Raw genomic sequence first — 26,948 nt, forward strand, 5'->3', positions numbered from 1 at the left:
TATCGCAAGTTCATCCCCAGTTTCTCTGAAACAGTTCAATCTATCACTAGGCTGCTAAAAAAGGAGGTCTCCTTCGATTGGGATGAAGAGGCGCAGAAAGCCTTTGAAAAGCTAAAACGCCTTTTTACTTCAGCAGAGATATTGGCAACCTCAGATCAAAATCGACCATTTGTGGTGGAGACGGATGCTTCCCACCATGCGCTGGGGGCGGTTTTACTCCAAAAGAATGATCAAGGAGACGAGAAACCAGTAGCATATCTATCCAAGACATTTAACCATTCGGAAAAAAAAATTATTCAGTCCTTGAAAAGGAGTTATTGGCTATTAAAAGAGCCTTTGAAGAGTGGAGACATTTGCTATTGGGAACAAGATACCCGGTCGAGGTACACACGGATCACCAGAATCTCAAGGTTCTGCAGCAAGCCTATACGACTAACAGCAGACAAGCGATATGGGCCAATTTTTTTTTTTTGCCATTTAGGATAGTTTACCTACCTCCCAGGGAATCGAAACCTCAGTGCAGATGCTTTTTCATGCAAAGATTTCTCCCCTTGCAAATTCACCCCAGAACCCCTATTCGCTAAAGCCAAATTTGTAGCTATGATAACTGACTTTCTTCAAGATCTGAAACATGCAACGTCACAGAATAGACAGACTTGTGAAGAACTAGCGGGCCATCACCCGCTTAAGTTGACTCAAGGCTGCTACTTCCACAAGGCTCAAGTCCTTGTTCCCTCCACCTCTTTACAAAAAGAGGTGCTCCAAATGTGCCATGACTCCAGAGCTGCCGGACATCGAGGGTTTCAAAACACCTTGGAACTGATCTCTCGATATTTCTGGTGGCCTACAGTAAGAACTGATGTCCGCGATTATGTTTCCGCCTGTGTAGTGTGTCAACAGTCCAAGACTGCTCGAGTTCCACCCTACTGCTTATTATTCCCTATGCCTATCCCGGATCAACCATGGAAGTATATTTCTACTGATTATATTGTTGACCTACCAATCTCGTCTCAACACACCACTATTATGGTAACTATTGACTATCTTACTAAATTGGCTCACTTTACTCCTCTTACCAAGATTCCCGGTGCAGAACAGATGGCAAAGGTGTTTTCAGCAGAAATCTTCTCCTGACATGGTCTTCCAGACACGATTGTTTCTGATCGAGGTCCCCAATTCACCTCTAAATTCTGGAGATATTTGTGTCGTGAATTGGGAATAAAGAGATCCCTCAGTTCTGGATATCACCCACAGACCAATGGTCAGACCGAACTTTTAAACCAAACGTTGGAAGGGTATCTTCGGTGCTTTGTATCCGCAGCCCAAGATGACTGGTTGGGATTACTTCCACTGGTGAAATTTGCATACAACAATGCGTATCATTCTGCATTGAACTCTACCCCTTTCTACTGCTCCTATGGTTATCACCCATCCTTTTTACCCTCCATCTCTCCTCCTTCATCGCAATGCCCAGGAGTCGACCGCATTGTTTGTGACATTCAGGAAGGTCATCGACTGGCCCGCCGATCTTCGAAAGCAGCCCAGGATCGAGCCAAGCGATATGCGGATCGTCATCGCAGAAAGATACCTTCACTTCAGAAGGGAGAATTGGTTTGGCTAGCTTCCCGTTTTCTCCCCAAACATTTGGTTCCTTCCAAACTGTCTCCTCGGTTTTTCAGTCCCTTTAAGAACCTCTCCCAAGTAGGATCATTGGCGGTTCGGTTAGAGCTGCCTTGTTCTTGGTCTCAAATTCACCCAGTCTTTCATGTCTCCCAGATCAAGTTATCTATTCCGGACCGCTTTGCTCGGACACCTAAGACTCACCCTCCACCAGTGAACACTGAGACAAGTCCGGAATATGAGGTGGCCAACATCTGTGACTCAAGATACAGACAAGGTCGCCTTCAGTTCCTAATTGACTGGAATGGATACTCGCCTTCAGAAAGGACGTGGGAAGCTGCTTCGGGGGTTCATGCCCCCAAATTGGTGAGAAAGTTCTATCACTTTCATCCCGGAAAGCCGGGTTCACCTCCCCTGAGGAAGGGTCATACCGTTACACATTATCAACGTTGGTCATGGTGGCAAAGCAGGAGAATAGGAAGAACGGCACATAATTTAATCATGCAGGCTCCCAAAGCGCGGTTCTTCATATGGAAGACAACGGTCTAGTTGTTTCACGTACATCTGACGTACCCGTACCTGTTCACGTGACTCCTGATAAGGAAGTGTTGCTAGCATACGCATCGCTACTGCCTTTACCAACGCTCCGTAAGTTCGCCTCTAGGATTTCCACCTTATGTAACTCCTGACTCTCATTACCTTCTTATACCCAACTTCTGCCCTCTCTCTGCATCTCATACCCACAGGCATATTCTCTGGCTGTATTTCTCTTTCACCATTAGTTTCGTGTCGGGAGTTCCGCCCTTGTCAGTGAGTGCAACTAAACTCTGCTTCCCCTTCAGCCCTCTCTCTCCCACCGTACCTCACATTGCTTCCTCTCCATTTCTGTTTGCTCTAGCACTACAGCTCTAACATAACTGAACAGACTCCTCGGGCATCCGGACATATCCGAGAGTATCCACACCTCGTTAAGGACCCCATTTCGAATTCCTTGTACGTTGCATCTACAATACTCAGCGCTCTTCTTTCCTCGCAGTCTTCCTTACTGGCACTTACCTGTTCTGTCTTGTTTCCTTTGAAAGGTCTCTGATCCTCTTCGCGTTCCAGCTCGCCTAGAGGGACCCCGTCCAGGCTTCTACCGTCCTGTCCGAAGAGTAGCAGTGACTCAGGTTTTTTTTCCCCAGGAGGGTTTCCCTGGGGGTCGTGCCTTCCTACTCACTGGTATTCATTACAGGGAGAGAGGGAGCAAGACTCCCACGGGGGATTCTCCCATTTCTGCCAGTTGTCTCCATTGCGGACCGCAGTCTGCCCAGGTTAGTGATATTTAAAACTATAATTCAATACCAGTTGACAGCTTCAAGGAGGACAGCAGACGCAACAAAGCTTCCAGATGGAGTTAACAGCATCTTGCTTGGTCAACTCTGATTCTAGGTCCAATGGTTCGACTGAAGAATGGCTCTGCCCGAGAAATACACATTTGCAGGGTTGGAGACACTAGCCCTGCCCTCCTATCACAAATTGTGCAGCTTCCAAAGTTTTGGTGGCATTCCACTCCTTCATTGTCCACCAAACTCCATGTGTGACCTTATTCAAACTTGGATATGGAGTAGGATATCTGGCAGATTCCTACCCAATGTAAATGCATTCGATTCGCTTAGCCTGCCACTGTGGGCTCTAGCCCAAGCCTGCAGATGTCAGTGGCCGTAATCCCGGCAACAAGGAGAAAGGCTGTCAACAAACTCAGCTGTTTGGATTGCAGGACTTTAAAATGAAATGTAGCCTTCTTTGCTAATATGTGTTCAAAGAAGGCTACCTCGTTGTAAAATAGGAAACAGTAGTGTCACAATATCAAAACATAAAACGCTGCAACCAGCCTGCACCAAACACACAGCGCCTATGTTATGTTGCTCCCCCAGGATCAAGAAAAAGCGATACAAGGCTACTCCTGGTCCTGATAGTTATAGGGACCACTAGGGCTGGCCATGCAAAGTAGTTACTTTGGTGAGTGAGGTTTAAAAAGAACCTCACATACTCCAAAAGAAAAGGTAAAGGCACAGCAAAAAGACTGGGGTCTCAAAAAGTGATGCTAAAAAGCAGCAACAATGGAAATAGTCCCTAATAAAGAGACCAGGTAGATATGTATGTTTAAATATGTAGAATGGTGCTTGGCAGCCAGGCTTTTCCAGAATTACTCGATGGCTTACTTACACTATCAGTCAATTCATTTTTGTGTGAGGTGCTGCATAAGGATTTCCGCTTTTCTAATTTCCTCTCTCCAGTTCCAACTCATGAATTTACATGGTTGAGGGTTGGTTGGTTGGTTGGTTGGTTGTTTGTAGATTTATGAAAGCTATCCATGATGGAGAACTAGGATTACAAGCAATGGTCCCTCTAAGCTGTGTGCATGTGCTCTTGCCCAGGTTCCTTCTGAGGTGCCACTCAGAAGAGTTTTAGCAGCGCACACAGACGATTCCAAACTTCTCAAGAATTAATAAAGCCCACGCCACAGCAGTTGCCTGACATTTTCTTTCTCTCTTAATAGAGCTAAATTATACTAGCTAGTCATTATATTGTGGCGTAGCCTATTTACATTACCCTACTGTGCCTAGCATGACCTTAAAAATCTAAAAACAGAATACACCCTCAAGAAGTTAAAAACAATTATGAAAAAGTGGCTGCATGAACTGTAGATCGAAGATATGCTTGTAGACAACCAAATAGCCTTCCCTTCCCACAACACCTATATTTGACTCTGCCACACTTTTACCTAATGACTAATTTATGCCCAAGTCCAAATCTAGATATTACCAGACAACCTTGACTCCGCCTGCCTTAGCTCTGCGAAAGGCTCATGGTCACCCACACTTTGTAACCTAACTATCAGCTCAAATATCGCATATCGACTGTAAGTAAGCAGGCTAATTGAATGGATAAACTCATCCAATGCTTCCTAATCTTTGTACATATGTCGCACATGCACTTTGAAGTGGTACCCTTGCAATTTAACACATTATAAATATTAATTTGCCTTATAAGGATTTTGAGTAGGCAAATCTCATGCTCCCGGTCTCCTACGTTAGCATTGCCTACTTTAGCCTGTAAGTGGAGAGCAACATTGCAATATCATTTACTTGACCTGCAAGGGATAATGGGTATGGGCTATGCCTGGTATTACTCTTGTATAGTATTAGGGCGGCCGATATTCAAACAGTGAACGCTTTTTACACAATCTGCACCCTTTCCCAGGTATTCAAAAGTTCAGTGGGCGTCGACATTACCAAATTATATGGTAACTCTCTGCTTTACAAAAAGGGTTTCACTGAGCACTTGTATAATCCTAAACTATTGAGGTGAGGTATGCTGCAAACAATCTTCTCTGCAGTGCTAAATAATTGTGTACGTCAGATTCATGCCATTTTCTTAAATTGCCCATAATATCACTGTGAGGCTTTAAATATGATTTGCTTGCAAAGTATGCAAATATCCCAGTGAGTGTTTTACTGATACAATCCCTCACTTTATTTACCAGAGGCCTGTCAACTAGTATTGGAGGCTAGTACAGGAACCAGAGTGCTGGGGTAGGGCATAGCAGAACACTCCTTGAGGGTGAAGAACAAATTAGCAACTTTCAAAAGCCAAGTCCCATATTTCAGCTGTACATTACAGTAAAGGAAATGTGTTTCTTTGATAAAATAGCACACTCTAGTAACAGTCTAATTAACTGCACCTTCTGTTTCCTTCTATGCTATGTGTTCTATGTTTATTGCCTGTAGCATTCCCTTACATCTTGTTTAGCTGATAACCGGGAACTGCAGAAGAAGGGTTCCTAGTTACAGAAAAAGGCACTCAATGTTTTGTATATCTCAGCATTGCAGCTATTCAATTAAAAGGCAAATATGTGATTTACTTCAAGGCTCCATAAGAAACCTCAGGAAGGCTCTTGTTGAATTAGGCTCTGGTAAGGAAGGGAGGGGAAAAAACAAAAGCTGTATTATGTGCCCTCTCATTCCATTCCTATGTCAGGGTTGCAAGCAAAGCTCTGAAAAGACTGTACTCCATGCCTGTATTCAACTGATTTCTCAGGGAGTAAAAAAGTAATTAGCTTTGCCAATAGGGATACCTTTTGATTATTAAAGGATGTTCTTTCCCCTTAAAATTCTTCTTGAGATCGAGCACTAATATCTGGGCCACTGCTCACCTGGTAACCAATTTGAAAATATCAGAAGCGGAGGGTAGGTTCCTACATTTTCCTGTTTTTAGAGAGTACAAACTGGCTGTGTGTATGTATGCCTCTTAGCTGTGAGTCTGGTTTTGTGAAAGCGCTGTCACAGCTCTGTTCACCAGACAATGTAATGTGGCAGAGTAAGCAGAGGTTCAGAAATTCTGATCATACTGTGGTGCATCATCCTTATTCCAAATTATGAGATGTATGTTGTCAAAGCCCTTGAATTACTTCATTTTAGTGGCACTTTAACTCCTATTGGCATGTTTTGTGACAGACACAGTCCTTTCAGTTGCCATTATTCCATCTGCACATTTTGTATTCAGTCTGATTTTTTTGCCAGCCACATAAGTTATGATAAGGAATATGTTTTTTGTAATACAGAGTTTTTTTCCAGTGGCATAAAACACTTTCAGCATTCTCTGAGCAGTTTCAACAAATGAATAGCAGCCACTAAACCTATTGTTTATACTGAATATACAATGCTTTTTTGGTGCATACATATTTCTCTATAAACAGGAATATGTTTGCTAGGTACTGTGGCAGATCTTGGATTGTTGATGACCTCTCTTTATAATCACATATAAAATGTTTTTTTTAACTTGTATCTTTGGAAAGTGTGCTGTGAGGTATACCTTTTACACTGATTTGTAAGGAGTTGCAGTGGTTAGGAAGGGGAAATCATTTTCCAAACTCTCTTCGGCGATGATAGTTCACTAACTACTCATGCTCACAAAGTAGCCTTATCTCGTTAGTCTGTTGCGCACATGGAAAAGAATGTTCGCACGAAAGCCATCCATTTCCACATTTAGAGATAAATAATTAGAGGGAACATTGATTACAGGTATGTCTTGTTTCCTTCCCCACCACAGTTCTTCATTAATTTTCATGTTCAATTAATAAAATCGCAAGCCTATCCCCTAAAAGAGGCTTGGAATTTGGGACTTAAGATAAGAAAGAACCTCCTAAAAACCACTCTAACTAAAGAAACCCCTAGAGAAGTTTGACCGTGTTAGCATTTTTTGTAGCATCTGAGTCAAAGCAGATTTCTGTAATGGGGATTTTCCTCAATGGAGCACCGGTGGCTGCCTTTAATCTATGGATTCGGCCTTGAGTTTCCATATCAGAGTAGTTTGCCTTCTTGTAGTATAAAGGACTGCAAGAAAGTAGATGGCTAGCAATTAACCATCTGTAGGTCGGGATATCTGACTCGATCCTTAATTAACTAACAATTGGGTAGATTCTCATAATCCTAGTTGTAGACCAAGTTGGAATCCAGCATGCCTTTTTGCATCGCCAGGTTTGCAGCAGTGTTTTTGGCAATTGCATCAGCTAAACAAGTAATTACTGCCATCTGGCTATTGTGACGAATCAAGGGATTCAGTCACTTCTCCACAGGGTGGTAGAGGCAAGCAGGACCTCACTGGGAGAGTCTTTTCCCCCCCATGGGGACATGGACTCCCGTTCTGAGGTTGAACTCCCTTTTCACCTCACTCAACCAACTACTATACCAGAAGACTCCTCGTCTATTTGCTGCTGTGATGTTATGCCTAAAGACAAGTACCTGTCTTGATACTGTGACGAAGAGACTGGAAGTCCTAATGAGTATGATCCAAAAACAAAAGGACTTCCACAGAACGCTGGGGAAGCCTCGGAGCAGTATCATGACAGTGGGAGGAGAGAACATGACAGCGAGTGAGACCCAGGAGTTTCAAACCAGCTCCAGTATGGATGGCGGTGAGCTGGAGAGGACGCCGACACTCAGACAAGGTTGACTCACGAACAAACAGGTGCCCGACGAGCACTATTCCTTAAAGAGCCTACCGAGTGGAGTTCAGTCCCAGGAGGGACATACCAGTAAGCGGTTTTGGCTGAGAAGGGGGAAGAGAGGAAACCCCTCTCTGAGCTGATACCACTTGGCAGAGAGCACATTGGAGCGCTTTCGAAGATCAAGCAGAGTAAAGGCTGGGAGGAGTCCTGAACCGTGGTGGCTGAGACAGGGGTGGGAGGAGAAAGGGAACCCCTGTGTGCCGACACCACAGAACAAGAAGTATGCCGAAGAGTATACTGAATAGCAGCGAAGGCAAGCACAAGAACCATCCTGACAAGCACAAGAGAAGCACAGAAGGAGAACGCCAACCCAGTGACTTGTCCTCTATACAAGGAAGGTAACTGGGAGAGCGGGATACCCAGGGTGAAAGGCAGTGATAAAGATTGGTACAGTCGTACTCGACACAGTATGGAAATCGTATGTAACGATTCAAGTATTCCTACTTGTCCCAGTAGTAAGAAGAGTGAGAATAACTACTGGACTAATCCTATTTGTCCCAGTAACATGAGTAGTGAGGCTATTGTGAGGAATCTGAGGGCGTCCTCACTTCTTTCCCCAAAATGTCCTCCCCTCAGGTGGCCAGGGAAAGGCTATCTCTTTTTCCCTTTAATCAGGGATCCAATGTCTCCCAGGCTTTTATGGGATATTTCCAATGCCTTTCCTATTGTGTTCGAAAACCATCTCCCAATGCACACCACTCTGGTACCGGGACGAGGACGTAGAGTCCGAAGACCATTGTGAAATCAATGTGAATGGCATGCACATGAAGCCAAAGGGGCGGTATAAATAGCCCGCAAAGACGATGCTAATGCGATCGCCTATGGATGGAATGCTTGCAGACGGGGGAGCCGTAGGTGAAGGCAGAGAGACACGTGACCGAGGCACTGCAGAGTTGTTGCTGCGAAGCAGTTTGTGGACGCCGTTGTTGGAAGGTCTTCGGTGGTAGGGTCAGGCTGCCGACCTCTTGGAGTCGAGAGGACTCCCTTTCCAGTAGCCTGAGGTGTCGGAGACCCAGTAAGAGGGGCTTACTGAGCCAGGAACAGCAGCAGCCACGAAGAACCAACCCAAGCAGAGAAGGGCACACAAGGACAGCGTACTATGTGAGTCAAGTGAGGCTGAATGACTCAAGTGAGTGGCGGACTGCGGAGCCTATAGGATTGACGGTCCAAATGCAAATTACAGATGTTTGCCAGCAACGATGAGGGTTGATGAACGGAGCAGTTTGTGAATACCAAAACTGTACTGATTTGGGAAGGCTGCGGAAGGGCCAGAAAAGCAGTAAACTTTAAATTGAAGGAGAAGCCCGTGAGCAGGGTGCAAATTCCCAGCAGGAGAGTGAACTGGGAATTTGTATTTGCGTTGTTTTGATACAAATTATTACTGAACCAGTGAGTGAATGCCACATGAGTGCGAAGCAGAGAAGTGTTCCCTGATACAAAGGAACTGTGAATCTTGGAAACTAAAGAAAGCAGGGATTGGTACTGAATATAAAGAACTTATAAGCTGAGAAAGAACAAGCAAAGTATTGGGGTAGTTCAGGACGTGGAATGTCATCGGGCGATCGGGATATGGGCATCCTCATAACGCAGGGTCTCCAGGGATCTAACCCTATCAAATCATGTTACACTGTACCAGAGCAGTCAATCAGTCTACACTGGCCAGCTATAGTTTGTATACCCTTTTCTTTTGTAAGAATAATGTATTTCAAGTGCCCAAGTTTTTAAAAAGACCAAAGGAAGGTCGAAACACATGTCACCAAGGGGCACATTTATAATAAAAGCACTTACACTTACTTAATATTCTTTGTTTCATATTTCATTATCTCTTACACTGACGCCTTACCCAGGTCAACCAATCACACTGAGAAAGAACAAGCATTGGCAAGAGCCATAAGGAAAATAGGAACTGTACAAATTGAAAGTTGGAACTGTGGCAATAATATGAGAAGGTTGAATAATCGAACAAAATGAATGGTGGCAAAACAAGTGTTGAAAAGCATTGCAAGAATATAAGTCCAATGCCACTCTTGAGCAGAAGTAGTGGTGATGTGAGTTGGAAAAGAAGACAATCGGGTGTGTTGGTTGTGTGACTAATGGGTGGACCGAGGGGGTCTGACAACTGTGCCTAGACCGAATACACCCCACCAAGGAGAAGCCACTTGACTCATCTATACGTTTATGGTTGAATATACAGAGAAACTGGTACATTGTGAACTTCAAGAGTTAAACTTTATGATCATGTTGAAAGAGCCAAAAAGCCTGAATCATGGGAAGAATCCAGAGGAATTGTGTTGTGAAAACAGTGAGAGACTTGAAAGTTTGGGGTATGGAACCCCTTTTGATTGAAAGTGAACTATTTGGAATCCTGGGGAAGGAAGAACCCCTTTCCGACCAAGAACTGGATGAAGCGCTGAACTTTTGTTTGAGCACTTTTTTTATTTGATGCTGACATCCCTACACAGTTTGAACAAATAGATGTGAGCGCAAGGTTTTTACACAAACATTTATTTTGGACTTTCTGACATAGACTATCATTAGTTTCAGTTAGTTAGGGAATCTCAGCCTTAGCATAGGGCAAGATAGGCCTGATCCCAACCACTTTTGTGATTTTAATAAATGTTTGCAACACAAACTTTCCTCAGTTGTCTGTCAACTTCCTAATGCCTTCACAAAATCCACTAGGTTGATCCTACTCATCCCAGTAAGTAGGAGAGTGAAAATAGGCAATGGATTAATTCTACGGGTTCCCATGAGAAGCCAGGTAAATGGAAATATAATAGTGGTACAAGAAGAAGGTAGCTGATAAGCCTGTCCTCATAAGTCGGGGTCAGAAAGAGAAAAACTGTTTGAACATAGAGAACTTTGTGAAAGAATGTCCTAGTGTGGGAGTATCTTTAAGGATAGACTTGAAATACCAAGGGACCCTTAATTGAGGGACATGGAAAAGTCCCCTAAAGGAACTGAATTAACTGGTTCAAGAGATAACTAAGAGCTATCTGAAGATTCTCTATTAATAGAAACTGCTGAGAAGCACTCCACGAGAAGGAAGTCATTCTCTTGATCTTTAGTTAAACCTTAATGGTAGGGTAAGAATAGCTTAGTTTTGGACTTCACATCGGACTAGCCCACTAGTTAGTTGTATTAGTTAAGGAAATCAATAGCTTAGTGAAATGTAGGCCTTTTCTTATTATTTGGAATATAATTTATTCAAGAACAGCAACTCCTAATATTTCTCCTCCTTCTGACCCCACTACACTATGTAGTTCATGTAAAATTGCTAGCTGATCCTTGTGCTGTATGTTCAGTAATTTAATTTCTGATGTTTGTTAATCTGCTTAGAATCACATGCTGTGCAGTGGTCACCGCAGAGTATTGCATCTTGTTTTTCGAAAGTCGAAAGGGGACGTCGACATAGGCGTGTCTTTAACACTATCCCTATGGTGACGTGCAGTGTACCCAAAATCCCTCACGCGTCGATGTACCTCAGATTATTTTTTTCCGGCCAGAATACTGGTCGTCTTAAGCGGAGCTCGTAAGAGACATTGCCATTGCTCGACCCTTGGTCAATTTTGTTTCATTATTGTTAACTAACATCACCTCCAGCCTTCTTTCGATGGCCCTTCCAGATCTCCACCAAGACCAGATCTTCGACGGACGGTGGTTTTCGACGGACGGTGATCCTATCGGCGCTGCCGACCACGTGGCCCGGCCTCGCCGGCCTACACAGTAGGGAGAGTGGGGTCGGGATGAACATTTCTGTCTCATACTAGAATGCCTTCCCTTTCTTCCCCCTTTCCTTCTGGGTCGTTATCACTTGTTTCGTCCTCAGCTATGGAGAGGACTCCTTTTAGATTTTGCCCAATCTGTAAAGGCAAATTCCTGTGGAAGGAAAAGCACAGGCGGTGTAACCACTGCTTGCCCCTCGAGCATGACGAAGCTGGTTGCGCGGCCTGCAAGCTCTTTCGCCAGAAAACTCTGAAGGAACGCAGGGTTAAAAGGTGGGCAGCCTATGGGATGTCAAAGGCTGATTACTCGCCCGCGGCCGCTGAGTGCGACAAGGGTGATAGTGATGATTCGACCTGCGTAACTGAGGTTGTTGACCCCCCATCGGTGCGCTCTCGCTCTGTGGCGTCTGTCCCCGGCCCGACAGGCACTGCTCTGGCCCTGCTTCGGGGGATGTACACCCCGGCGACACTGATGTACAATTACACGTCACAAAACACACAACCCCCGGCCATTCTTCGAGTAAGTCGAAGAAGGCCTCTGCGTTAACAGTGACGCCGACACAGCCGGCCGTCCCTGCCGACCGTGAGGGTCGGCAGCCCTCCCCGCAGCCGCATTCGCGCCTAGCGACCGGGCCGTCGAATACAAAGGGCGCTACCCATAAAGTATCATCAGTCGAGACGCATCGCAAGAAGGCGTCCGTCGACGGCAAGGTTCCGGCTCCACTGAAAACAACTCCTCACGATCAGCTCCTGTAGGATTGTATCCGAAGACGCTCAGAAACAGCTGGTGAAGGAATCCCCGAAGCCTGCTGAAAAGGTCAAGGAGAAGCCGAGACCTAGCAAAGGTGCAACGGGAGCGCCGGAACCCTCCCCTAGGTCAAAGGAGAAATGCAGAGCCACTACTCCACTGTCTGGCCCAGGGGACGGCTTCTCGGAGGGCGACAGGGTATTTCCTCCACTTAGTGGGAGAGATCTCCACGCCTGGAGAAGAGGACCCTCATGTCGACACTCAGGACGATGATGAATTCATGGATACTGAGGACCTACAAGATCCTGTAGAGGGCTTTGAGTAAGACCCCGACATGTGTGAGTCACAGCCATGGCAATCCCTTGGGGCGTCAACTGACCCTGATGCTTTATATCTGGCCTCTCCACAGACTACTCCTGTCAGAGAGCCTTCCCCTGTGGACGATCAGCCCACGTTTAATGCTCTGCTACGCAAGGCGGCTGCACATTTTCAGATCGATACGGGGGTTGATTTTGTTGAGAAAATCATCAAAGAAAAGCCACCGGCTAGCCAGGCCATTCCTCTCCTCGCCTCATCAAGAGGTGCCTCATTCCCTCTTTGTCTACACCAGCCTTAGTCAGGGGTATTCACCCACGGATTGAGAAGCTTTTTACCCCCTCCCCCTCGGATCCTTTATATACTAGGGGTCATTCCATCCCAGATTGTCTGGTGGTGACCACCACGAGGAAAAGGGCAGGGTTTCCTCTGTCCACCAGTGAAGCACCCCCTGATAAGGAGGGTAAGAAGCTCTATGCTCTCGGAAGAGGATTACAGCCTCAGCGGCATTCGCTACGCGTATTACCAACAATACCACCCTGTTGGCTAGTTACGCTGATGTCCAATGGGGCCTGTTGCGCAAAGGCCTACAGGAGGTCCCTGAGCCTCGTCGCACCCATCTCTTGGCCACTGTTACCGAAGGAACTCAAGTGAACCAGAGCATCATTAAAAATACTTTAGATGCTGCGGAAACGGCTGGCCGTTCCTTAGTCCAGGGTGTACTCCTTAAAAGGCATGCATGGCTTAGGAACTAGGGGATCAAGCCAGAGACCCAGGCGTCCCTCATTAACAAACCCCTGGAGGACTCCAACTTGTTTGGAAAGGTGGTTGTTGACACCCTGGAAACCTTGAAAACCCTGGACCAGATCACGAGACCCCCTGCCCCTCCCCCCAATAAGCGCAGATATGGAAATAGGTGCTTTTTTCATGGCCAAAGCCAACCTCCGCAACAGTATACCTCAGCCAGCAACTAGTCCTCCCCTCAAGAAACAAGTGGTTACAACACGCCGTATGCTCAGAGAGGCCAACATCGTGGCAAAGGAGGGGCCGGGGCCCTACTCATAGAGGTTCCCCAGCCACCGTCACTAAATGACCCGAACATTCGGGTTCCCTCCCATGCATCCCCGGTCGGAGGGGGTGGTTAACATGTTTTCTCCAGGCATGGGAGGGGATTACCACAGACCGTTGGGTACTGTCAACAATAACCCACGGTTACTGTATCGAGTTCAGCCGGACCCCGACATTCAGACCTCCAAAGGGAAGACGTCTCACATCAGAACACCTTCTCATCCTTCTTCAGGAAGTGGAATCGCTGCTGCAAAAAGGAGCCAGAGAGGTCGTGCCTCTGTCACAGGTAAAGGAGGGTATTTATTCAGTGTACTTCCTTGCACCCAAAAAGGATCTAACCATGTGCCCTGCATTAGATCTGCACCCAGCGAACAAATTTGTAAAACCTCAAAAAGTTTGTATGGTGACTTTGCAGGAGGTAATCCCCCTGCTCACACAGGAGGATTACATGGCAACACTGCACATGAAAGATGCATACTGTCATATTTCAATGTTGCCAGCGCACAGGAAATGCATCCGGTTCATGATAGAAGGCAAACACTATCAGTTCAAAGTGCTACCCTTCGGCATAGCCTCAGCGCCAAGGGTATTCACGAAGGTAGTGGCAGCGGCACATCTGCGCAAGTTGTCCATTCCGGTTTATCCTTACCTCGACGACTGGCTCATAACAGGGGATTCTTTCGAAACATGCCTCTGAAATACACAAGACTATAGACCTCCTGTTACACGTGGGCTTCTCCATCAACGAGAAGTCCAGTCTAGACCCCAGCCAAATCAAACAATTCCTAGGGGCTCTAATTCGAACAAGGGACGGCCTCGTCTTCCCCTCCAACGAGAGTGTCCAAAACATGCTGTTTCAGATCCCTCAATATGTAGCCGGTCAAGAAGTGACGGTACGCAAAGCCATGCGGTTGCTAGGAATGATGGCATCATGTATTTACTTGGTTCCTCATGCGCGCCTGCACATGTGCCCTATGCAAGAGTGACTCAACAGCCAGTGGTGTCAGGCCAGCGGACAATGGGACGATCTAGTAGTTGTCTCGCAAGCCCTGGTTCTCTCGCTGCGGTGGTGGTCGAGGGAGAACCTCGTGAAGGGGAACACCTTCACCACCCCCGCAGTGGAAGCCACTCTAACCACAGACGCATCCCTCACAGGATGGGGGGGCTCACCTGTCCCATCAGACTGCGCATGGAGTTTGGAAGTCAAGTGTGGCTTCCAACCATATAAACTTACTGGAATTGTTGGCAGTCTTCAAAGCACTAAAGGCCTTCCAAACACATCTGCAAGGAAAGACAGTGCTGATCCTCACGGACAGCACCATGGCCATGTACTACCTGTACAAGCAGGGGGACACTCACTCTCCAGGACTGTCCAAGCTGACCGAGAACATCTGGAAGTGGGCTCTCAAACACATGTTCCTGTTAGCACAACATGTACCAGGGGAACTCAATCTTCTGGCAGATGGGCTCAGCAGAGACTTCCCTCTACCTGAGAGTACGAATGGCGCTTACACGGAGACATCGTCTCCGTTTTTGCAGAATGGGGCTTCCCAGAGATTGTCTTGTTCGCAACTCTGGAGAACGCCCAATGCCCAGATTATGACTCCAGGTACCCCCAGAAACGCTCCAAGGGAAACGGAGTCTGGATAACGTGGTCAGGGAAATTTGTCTATGCTTTCCCCCCCCCCCCTGACTCCCCTTCTCAACAAGATGCACCAGGAACCAATTACACTGATACTGGTGGCCCCCATGTGGGCCCGCCAACCCTGGTTCGCTCATCTGATGGAAATGTCACTATCTCCTCCGGTGAAACTAACATGCCCGTACAACATGTCGCAGGACAGGGGCCTGACGCTGCACCCATGCCCGCAGACCCTGAACTTGGCAGCCTGGCTCCTGAGATCATAGAATTTGGACATTTACAGCTCCCTCAGAGATGCATGGACATTCTCAGGGAGGCAAGGAAACCGAACACTCGTTACTGCTACTCCAGTAAGTGGAAACGGTTTGTCATCTGGTGTACCTCAAAGAGCATCAACCCTGTTTGACTGCTCTCCCACTCATATTGTCTTATACCTGACTCACTTACTGGACTCATGTCTAGTCTTTAATTCCATTAAAGTTCACCTAGCCGCACTCTCCGCCTACACTACGTCACAACATAAGGTGTCATGGTGGAAAGGTCCTGTTATTAAAGCCTTCCTGGAGGGAGTGAAAAGAATTCACCCTCCTATATCTAACCCAGCTCCCGGATGGGACCTGAACGTTGTGTTAACCAGGCTAATGGCCCCCCCTTCGAGCCCATGCATAGAGCGAGCCTTAAGGATTTCACTCTTAAGACTACTTTCTTAATAGCTATCACCTCCATCAGGAGAGTGAGTGAACTACAAGCGCTCTCTATCTTAGAACCCTTTGTAACAGTTCACAAAGAGAAGGTGATTCTACGCACACACCCTAGGTTTGCACCTAAATTCATTTCAAAGTTTCATGTCAACCAATCTATAGAACTACCAACGTTATTTCAAAACCCTTCAAACTTGGGAGAGAAGAGCCTGCACACACTTGATGTGCGCAGGGCGGTTTTATATGGAAAGAACTCATCCACTAAGAAAGACTAATCAGTTCTTTGTCTCAGTGGCGGCAGGAAGAGAAGGAGATGCAGTTTCCAAATCCAGTATCTCTAGATGGATTGTCCAGTGCATCACTCTGTTACACTCTTGCTAAGAGAGAACTGCCCTTCAAGCCTAGAGCACACTCTACTCGAGGCACTGGGGCATCCATAGCATTCATTGCAAATGTTCCCCTTGAGTCCATTTGCAAAGCGGCAACCTGGAGTTCTGTGCACACCTTTACAAAACACTTCTGTCTAGATGCTCATTCTAGAGCTGATTCCCAGGTGGGACAAGCAGTACTAAGACACCTTTTATCTACTGTTCCTTCTCACAACCCACCTCCAACTCCGGGTACTGCTCGCTAGTCTATGCACAGAATGTGATTATAAGCAGATTAACAAACATCAGAAGAAATGCATTACTTTCCGTAAAAGCATTTCTGATGGTTGTATCTGCTTAGATTCACATGCGCCCACCCTTCCTCCCCGCTTGGATGTAAGGAACATAGACGTCTTATTACTTTCTCTCTTTTCTGTACTCAATCGCGTTAGTCATAAGGCTCCGTCATGGCAGAAAAAATACAATCAGAGGGAATTCGACGCGTGAGGGATTTTGGGTACACTACACGTCACTATAGGGATAGTGTTACAGACACTCCTATGTCGACGTCCCCTTTCGACTTTGGAAAAACCAGATGCAGCGGTGACCACTGGATGTCGGACTATATGCACAGCATGTGAATCTAAGCAGATACAACTATCAGAAATGCTTTTACGGTAAGTAATGCATGTAATATAATTAATATAAATTAGCTGAGTCTACATATTTGTGTACTACCTCTTTGTGCAAAGAATGCTCACCTAGATCCAAGTCTGGCAACACTTGTAATACATAAGTCTGATTGTCCTTACCAGGGTACAGTATGGCAGGTAAGGGTGATGATTGGACATGTCAGTGGTCATGTTTTTTCTTTTGCTGCTCTGTTTCTGCAGTTGGCATCACATTTTCAGTTGCATCAGTGAAGTTGACATTTTCCAAACATTTCACACCATTTACGCATAAAAGTTGCAGTGCAACAATAGGAACATTTACTTGTGGTAGATTTGTGTGGTGTTATCTCCTCACTTTGCTCCTTTGGGGCCATGCTGTTGGTGTCTGTCTGCAATGCCCCAAAACGATCTTCATCCACAATGGAAACAAAACATTCTTGGATTGGTGTGAAACTGTAGTGGAAAGGGGAGGCACCACATTTGCCTCTTCTGTGTTCATAACGCTCACTTTCATGTACTCTTCTGCAAAGGTCACGCCATCTATTTTTGCATCTTCTATGTCCCTTTTAGCATCAGCCACATCAATATAGCATTCACCTTCTGTAATGTCTTTTGGCAAGTCACTCCCCCACCCACGACAAAGGGTGCGTTCCGGACTGGGTCCTCGCCACCAATGCCTCCATCGACTTACTAGCCATCAACCCTGTACCCTGGTTGGATCACTCCCTGATGTTTAACATCTCGTTCACCCACCCATTGACCACCCGACACACACCACTACTTCTATAATGTGAAACACCTGCAAGCTTACAGAAAACACACGTGAGCCCACACTACAGATTCTACTCCCGCCTTGATCCCCACCTGTATAGGCCCCCAAAGCCTAACCAACCTCTACCATCAGAGCCTCCTCTCTACCATGGACCAGCCTGCCTCTCTGAAACCCAAAAACACTGAAACCACGCAAGCCGGCTTACTCCTGGTTTATGGACGAGCTTGTCACTCTCTGCAGACGTAAAAGAGCCCTGGAACACCTCTGAAAGAAACACCTCACCCCTGATAACTGTAAAAACCTCTCCAGTGCTGCCAAAATGTACAAACATGCCCTCATAACTTCCAAAGCCGACTCCTACAACTCTCGTATGTCCACTGCCAGCTCTAATACCAAACAATTCTTTGACATCCTAAAAGAGTTTGAAAACACTGTCCCAACTGGCGCCCGGCTAAGCTCAGACAAAGTATGGTGCTCCACCATCCGAACCGCTCTTGCAAACGAAATGGACACCTTAAGAGACCAAATTACCTCAAACAAAATGCAACTTGCGGCCAAACTCCCTCCTTTAGATGCCTCTGCATACTCTCCTCCTCTCAGCATCCCTCTGCCCCCTCCCTTCAGCTTCACCCAAGTCTCCCAAACAAATTTACTCAAAACCATACTAACAATCAAACACACTAATTGCAAGGGAGACACGTGCCCAGCCCACATTGTCAAACTCTGCGCCACCACACTGGTCCCTATCATTGCCAAATTCATAAATGCCTCCTTCGTGACTAGCTCAGTCCCCTCTAGCATCAAAGCTTCCTTGGTCACCCCTATTCTTAAGTAACCAATGCTTGACCCTACCCTCTTCACCAACTACCGCCCAATCACCATTGTACCCTTTCTCCTCAAATTCTTAGATTGCATGGCCTAGTACAACCTTGTAGTTGCCAGGCAATTAGGTTTCTGTCCTAAACACAGCACAGAAACAGCTCTGCTAGCTGTAACAATCCAACTACCAACACCTCCAGTCGAATTTCCAATTCTCAATGAAAGCTAACGCATGGATTAAATCCTTCCTCGGTGTTAAGCAGAAACCTGTGCAGTTCCCTCGGGGACCACTGCAAAAGATTTAAGATTACAGGTGTTGGCAGTAAACCCACTTGGTAGCAGTCTGTACCACACAGATTCACTGTGGTAGCTGTGGCTGAGCAGTCCGACTTCCCTCAAGAAGAGTTAGGCAGTATATAGAGGATACAGGATAGGTGCAGAGGCACAGTAGTACAAGCAAACACTGACCAGAGCTAGGTGTAAAAGTATATACCTATTTATTTTAAAGGCACACTCATAAATTACACTAGCACAGAAAAAGGTAAGTAAGTCAAAACACAGTCACTATTACTTATATGTACATCCCTAGTCATTTGTTGGACAAGTCTGAGCTAACACCACTTATTTCCAAACAGAGGTGAGCGCTTAACATCAGATGGCACTCCAACAAGTTATTAGAAAAGGGAGGGAAAAAAACAGAAGTAATGAAAGCAGCAAGGTAAAACACTTTTCACATAAGGTTAGAAAAGGCAGTCAATTGTGGAACAAGGAGAATTGGTTCGTGGCCCGCTTTAGAGGGAGCCAGGTGAAAATATGCCCAAGATCACAGAATGTCACAAGTCTTTGCAGGTGAGTAGAAAAGGTTTTACTCAATTTAGAAAAAGTTTAGTTAGGGTGTCCCAGGCTTACCCAGGTTCAAGAGCCGAGGGCTAAATCTACCCTGTACAATCGGTGGCAAGGGAAGCCGGGCGGAACACAGTACCTTTAAAAGTGAAAAGGATCCTCCAGCGGTGGTAGCTGTTCCTGGTAGTGGGTGCAAGTCGCGGCGTCGTCCAGAGGAAGAGGTGATCTCGACGTGGAGGAAAGCTGAAGGTCGTTGCACTACCAGGGATGAGACCAGCCGTGGAATTTTTCCGGTCACAAAGGATTTTACCCCTCTTTCGCGGTTGAGGTAAAAAGTGGTATCCCGGTTGCCGGGGTGCTGGGCACAGGCAAGGCGGCCACGAGATGCTTCGGGACGGCGAAAAGAAGGCAGCAACTGGTTGTCCCCACCAGTTAAGGGAAGGAGACTCTCCGGCGGGAGATCTCCTCTGTCGTCGGAAAAAGTGGTGAGACGGTTCCGCAGGGCTCCACCGGTGGTGTCGTCTTGGCAGGTCCGCTCGGCTTCTCCCTCTTTGGCTTTTTAGGTCCTGTGGCGACTTCTGAAGAACCAGTCCCAAAAACCATGCTTTTATGCAGCAAACCCCCATTCATACAGCCTAGCTGTCACTCAAACATGCTAAGTGGTGCGCAGGGTGGCTCACCACTTGGGCCAATCACACCAGAGTGCGACATGAGTTGGCAAGGCAACTCAGTCCAGGGTGCCTAAACTCCCTCCCACACCCCCTGTGGTACCCAGACAGAATGGCACCACTGTGGAGGGCTTCTGTGCAGAAGCCCGCCAAAAGTGGAACAAAGGCTCGACTCGGGTTCACGGTTACTGAAGTGAACCTAGACGCCATTTTGGCGGCGAGTTCTGGCAAAAAATCCCAACCGGTGAATTTATATTAATTAAATAAACCGGCGGTATCTTTAACATTGCACCAAAAAGTGGTGCATTAAAAACAATGGGAAATCCCATTGGGAAATATTCCGGTGGAATATTTCCGTGGTATCCACTGCCACCAGCCAGAACTCGGCGAGGGGGGACGGGACAGTACCCCGTCGACAACAGACCCAGGGGCAATCTAATTGCCCCTACCAGTACTTCCACAGTAAGATGGTTTGTACTGGTTAAGTTCCTAAGTTAAGACTAGTAAAGTCAATGGTGACTTTACAGACCCAGGGAGACAGTAGTCAGTCCCAGGGTGTGGAGTCTATGTTTGGGGGTCTCTATGACACCCCTGTGTTACTGCCTGAGGGTGCTGTGTAACACACATTCAAAAACCAATGATAGCCTATGGGGAAAAAATACCCCCTAGCCCATAAGCACATAGCAAGTCACAGAAACACTCTCAAGTCATGTCCAAGAGTGAGGGTAAAAGAGTCTCACTCTTGGCAGGAGAAAAAAATAAACCCCAAAAATCCAGCAAAGCTGCTGGGGGACTCACTAGGTTAGGGAATTCAGCCCAAACAGAGAATTCTCCCTAACACTCGGTGAACGCTCCTCTAGGGTCTTTATTAGGGATTCAGCAGCAGATCTTATTGATGTCCCCCTCAGAGTACTCCAAGTCTCCTGCCTCTCACTGACCATTTACAACCCATACACCAAGCCATTGTTCAACGTATTTGACTCTCTTGGCATCAGCTACACCAACTTTGCTGATATCCAAATCCTCATCCCCATCTCAGGCATCCACACTGACGACACCATCGCTATAAACAAGATCTACAGCACCATCCAACTCTGGATGGCCACCCACAATTTGTGTCTTAATGATGACAAAACAGAGCTGCTTATTGTGGGCTCCCCTCTCTGCCTCAACTGCCTAGACCCGGCATTCTCATCACTCCTTATCACTTCTGGCAGCAGAATACCAAGAGGCAGTTGCCTAGGTTTACAGTTCAGTTCGTATTCAGCAACGCCAGTGGTCGCGGCTGTAAAGACTGGGGGAGTTTCTACTTCTGCTCTCTATATGATAGAGGAGAGGCACAGAGGACCCCAGCCAAGATTCTCTATTATTGGTATTGTGGTCGAGCAATCAAGGCCTAGCTTCTCAGGAGGTGATGCAGGCTGGTTCTTAAGTACAGTGTAGTCCCCAAGCCCCCACAAAGGAATGTCCACACACTGTATTAGTTAAAACAGTCTTTATATAATTAATATTCAAGGTTATGTACACTATCACAATAACTCACTTTGTGCTCAGAAAATCTACAATGGTAAAAAAATACAGTTCTAAGTGGTACCACAATTATTATCAGATCTCATTAAAGCGCATCAACTATACTCTGGTTAAATGTCACACAGATCACTTAGGCAACCAACAATAGACATAGGAGGAAAGCAGTTGGTTAGAACAATTGGCAGAATACTGGCCTCTACCGTTAAACACAGTTCTGTGTGGAGATCCCCCCCCACCTGGGCAACCTGTAAAGCAAAGATGTATCACAAGCCCAGTCCATATATTGTTCTATAAGTCTTATTTCCTTCTATAATGTTTCTACCCCCTCAATGTACCTGGTAGAGCAGAGTTCTTCGAAGAGGTCTTCGATGGATCCTTCTTGAGTGACTCCCTTTAAGGCAGGAGCCACGGATCGTCGATATCCCACGAGGAAAAGGGTTGAATGACGACAGTCAGGTGGCAGCTTCGTTCCTAGCGGTGCTCGGTGACGACGGAGCGTTGACGTCCTGCAAGGAAGAGACGTGCGGATCACCTCAGTGACGATAGTTAAGGACCGCAAAGAGTTTGAAGAACTGTGGCCCAGCAAGGGCTTCGAGTCGTTGGCGTCTCTGTGGTCTTCAGGTGACAGGAAACCCACCGGCGGATGCTCCTCGGCACGTTGGTGGCCTCGACTTTTTCCGGCGGGAGAAAGCGGTCGACTGTGCAGGATAGAGCGTCCTTGGATCAAATGTTACTTAGGCAAAGGTGGAGCGTTGCGGCTCCGGTCATCGGTGGCACAGCGTCAAGTGGTCCCTGCTTCTGGGCAACACGGCTTCGATGGGCCTCCAGCGGTTACGGCAATACTCCGAACCCTGGTCGAAGGCAATGGACTTCGACGGCGTCAATGTCCGGGTGCTTCACTTTGTTCTCGTCGGCGGTCCCCGTCTCCGGTCGGCAGCGTTTCGAGGGTCTGACTTCCAGGGAGCTTCAGCGAAGGTTAGCAGTGCTCGATGGTCCCTCGGAGCACGGGAAGAGGGCACCTAACCGGGTCCTCTCTTGGATCAGTCCTTGATGAACTCGACAGCTTTTGGATCGGGTCGAAGCAAATGCAGCAGCAGTTCTTCTTCTTCCAGCTGGGCGTCAAGGATAAGCAGTTCCAGTTACTCTTCAAGTGTCAACTCAGCTTCTGAACATGTATTCTAGCAGTGAGAGGCCCCCAGATATACTAGTTGATCTCCCATTCGTTCTGCTGGCTCACACTCGGGCAACCAGTCGGTCAGAGGAGCATTCATGCAGGCAGGCAGCCAATCGGGTGCATAGTGCATTCAGGCCATTCACTTCTCTCCAGACACTCAACAAGTTATGTGTATTGGGACAAGTACCCAGCCATTCAACACTCCACACTGCATTCATACCAGTTTCGGGCAGGGCTGTCTCAGTCATTGTGTCAAACACCAGAAACCAGACATCCACAACAAGAAGTGCATATTGGTCACACACTCCGTTCACCCAGGTCCCACCCACAGGGTGTACCCACAACATAGTGTCACTGGGAAGGCTCCAGCCAGTCTGGCCTGGACTTCACAACAACACCATATATGGAACTTCCACCCAACAGCCAGTCAGGGGGAAGGGGCAGAGTCAGGGCTTCCCATGACTTTGGGAAAACAAGGTACCAGGCAATAGAAAGCAAGAGGCCACAGGGGCCATCTTGTTTCCTATCAGGAATCAACTGATTCCAATGGCAGGGCCTGGGAATCACAAAATGGAGGATACTCAGAGCACCTGCCAAATTCAGCATGGAGCTGCCACCAGCCCATACCCTGCTCTGTGGGCCACACACAGGGTGCCCAAAAACATACACTAGGGGCACAGGGTTGTACCCCCACCCGTGGGTGCCATAAGGATATCCCATGGGTCTGTAGACCAAACCAAAAGAGAGAGCTGCACCGCCAGGAGTCCCACATGAACTCCTGCGCGGAAAACACGACCAAACACACGATAAAAACAGTAAAGGACAAGGATACGGAGGCTCTGTCCCTCCGATGCATTTCCAGCATCACAGCAGCTGAGTGCAAGACACAGTTTTGTTGATAGATGCCAGTTTGTAGACATCAAAAGAAGAGGAAAATACCTGGGCTGGAAGTGAGTAATGAGGCCCAGAGGGAAGGAAGTGGACTGAGCAACTAACATATGCAAGATGCTTATTAGGATGTGTAGTTCGGATTTATAGTGAGTTTCTCTTAGATTTGAAACTGAAAAACAAATGTTTGAAAGAAAGTGAAATTTTGAAACTGCTGAAGAGTAGAATAAAAGAAGTTGAAGCATAATGCTCGCCTCCGGTGTTGAAATAGAATGTGATGGTGTGGAATTAGTTAATTATCTTGTATCTTGGCCACCTTGAAACTTGAAGAGAACCATCTCCGGTTCCAGAAACACTGCAAGACCTTCCTCTTGCTTCTCCCTTTGCCCCTCTTCTCCCCAGCTGATCGGTTTTCTCTCTCGGCACCATGCACCTGACCTCCCTCTGTCCTCCGGGCCCAGGTACCTGTTCACCCTGCCACCTTCCTGCACTGCCTCTGGGCCACCCCTTTGCACTGGGGTCTGTATCTGTACCCATACAGTCTCCCCTCCCTCTTTTCTTCTGCAATTATCACATATACCTTATCTGACTAATCTAGCACTTGCTGGCTGCACTATCACTGTTCATCACCTTTTATTTATTTATTTTACTTATTATTTATTCTTCTCCTCTGTTCCACACTTTCCACTTCTCCCCATTCCATGCGCTTTCCCCTGTTTCATGTACTTGCACGTTCTCAATGTCACTGGGCCTAGTAAGATCGTTGTTTTTGTTCTCCCTTGTTCCCCTCTTTGCCTGGTCGCGCTCTGACACACTTGTGTACGAGCGCGATATAAATAAAATATCATATATACTTGTTGACAACAGATAAAGATAATGATACATGCAAGACTTGTGTAGGAATTCTGATCATGGAGAGAAGGGCATGACATTGTGAGGCAATTTTTCACAGAAAGCCGACCCTATGAACTCCAAAAGTATTGTTTGCTTCCATTCAATGGGCAAATTATATGCCTTTTGGCTCAATGTAGTAGCATGCTTGCTTTCGAGGTAAGCGATCACATTTCACTAAGTAATTTAACTAATTCTGACAAATATAGAATGTCTACTTTACCGGATCCTTTCTGATTGCACAGATATTAAAGTCTCTATTAAATCCCTTGGCCATCGTAATAAGAATGTCAGTTTTTGTATATAGCAATTCAGTCAGATTCGTCCTGCTTATAAGTGCTGTAATATTAGCTGTTTTTACTTGAAGTAATGGTACTTCTGGTACCATGCCAGACACTTTTCAAAATGGGCAAACACCTGCTGGGAAAAAAAAGTTCACTTTCTTTAATGTTTTTACATGCATCACACCCTTGAAAGATTTTAAGTCAATACATTTCAATTTGACCCCCTTTTTGTTAATATGTTCAAGGGGATAGGTTTGGACTCTCCTAGTCACCTGTTACTCTTATCACTTATGGAAACTGTCATGTTGTCAACTGTAGGAAAAATGTTAATTTCGATTCTTTACAGAAAAGTAAAATTGGTTTGAACACAAAACAATCCTCCCTTGTATTTCCAAGACAGAGAAAATTGAACTATATTGTAACTTTATTTTACTTGACAAAAAAAAGGAGAACTGTAACAGACATTTTTCTTTCACAGGAGAACTGGTCAAGATGTTGGAAAAGGAAGGAGTATCTTTATCTGCCAGCCATCCATCCCAGTTGGACACACAGTACGAGCAACAATTTTCCATTTGAGACCTGTCACTTCTCTTTAAGGATGGGAGGGCATATTTTATCTCAGGCTGGGGAATACATAGTTGTACTTACATGTTGTATTGTAGTAATGCTGCAGCTAACTGGTCATTAAATAGTAATTATGCCCATCTGCTCAATTAACCATTCCTCTCCATTGGTAGGATACTGGGGGTGGTGACAATGCTTTGGTATATGTATTGAGTCTCTGCTTCTGCATTAATGTTCTTGCTCCTATGTGTATTGTGTCTGTCCTGCTTCAGGCGTGTTGGCAGCATTTCTCTTTTTCTGCACCCATGACCCACTATCCTCCACCTGTACCCTGCGGGCCGATCTGCCCTCTGCTGCAGTGCTTTTGTCCCTCTGCCCTTCTACCTCTTTCCCGCTTAACCGACCGTCCTTCATTTTGTTTCTTCCAACACCTGCTGCTTAAGGGCATGTGTGTGAATTTTTAAAAGGATGTACTGTCCGAAGACAAAATCTGTTGCCTATTTCTGTACTTGTTGAACTTCATAGGTATCCGTACTCAAGGCATCAGTGGGGCAGAAGCTTTTTGAACTCTGAGAATTCTGTCACCTTTTCAGCTCGGATAAAAAGGAGAATAATGTCCCTTGTTAAGGAGGTTTTCTTTTCCAAACCCTACTACTGCTGTATTCACTGGTATTTTTTAATAGATTTTGAAGGTGAGTAAACTTTTTTTATCTCACTCACTTCCTGCATTTAACTTTGTTCTGTGACCACTGGACCCCTCTTACAAGATTACAGTGGAGGGATACCTCAGTTGCTTAGTTTTTGCTCCATACTTTCCTACGGCAGCACTCCCACCTTATGTGGTGTGCTGCCAGAGATTCCTAAGGCCACTTTTGCACTGTTTTGGTGTCACTGGTGAGTCCCTAGAGCCACCAGTACAGGAGTGGTCATCTCCCTTTTATGACTTTTGTGTTTTTCTGTTGTCTCTTCCCCTTTGTTCTAAGTAGCATATTTGCTACTTTCCAGACATCCTCTGAAGAGACTGGTGGCAGTGGTTACTGGCGGAGTTGGTGCATAGTCTTCTGAGTCTCTGGCACCCTGTTCTACTTTCCTGGAGCCTGCTGAACTGTGGAGTCTGCCAAGTCCACTTTCTACTTCCATTGGCTCTGAGAGGGGTGTAGAGCTTAAAAACCCCTTTCAGTCCGCGAAGTGGTGCAGAGTCAGTGCAGAGTCTCGTGAGTCTCTGGAGGCTCTCGAGGCTCCCTTAGCACCCTTTTCATCTCTCATGGATCGCGATAAGCTCCCAACGCGGAAACTCCATCAACCGCCTACCCGTCTGCAACTGCAGCGTGTTGGAGAAGAAGGTGCTCAAAATCAAACCGACAGCCTAAGCCGGCCAGAAGCTGCATTCGGGAGATCACAAGTAAGAAATTTAACTAACACCTCTTCTCCGGCTGCTCGCATTATATCGCTGCCGCATGATTACTTGCTTAAAAGGAGCGCAAGCAAAAATTCCAATGCGCTTGATTGTGGTCCACAAACACAAATCCTCACACAACATTGGTCCCACATAGGCAAGACAGCGAGAGTCAATGAAATTGTACCTTTTGGAGGTTGTCTTTGCAG

At 46.4% G+C, this 26,948-nt stretch overlaps 1 protein-coding gene across 2 annotated transcripts in view; it reads left to right on the forward strand.

Moving 5' to 3' along the window:
- The window catches only part of CIAO3 (cytosolic iron-sulfur assembly component 3), a 643,683-nt gene that overhangs the window by 520,125 nt on the left and 96,610 nt on the right, over positions 1–26,948 (forward strand). For both annotated transcript variants that reach the window (XM_069647280.1, XM_069647281.1), the window contains one exon: positions 25,258–25,330. In XM_069647280.1, coding sequence (XP_069503381.1) covers positions 25,258–25,330 — 73 coding nt within the window. The remainder of the gene's footprint in view (positions 1–25,257; positions 25,331–26,948) is intronic.

This window comes from Ambystoma mexicanum, chromosome 2q (genome assembly GCF_040938575.1).
Source record: "Ambystoma mexicanum isolate Mex_15411 chromosome 2q, UKY_AmexF1_1, whole genome shotgun sequence".
NCBI lineage: Eukaryota > Metazoa > Chordata > Amphibia > Caudata > Ambystomatidae > Ambystoma > Ambystoma mexicanum.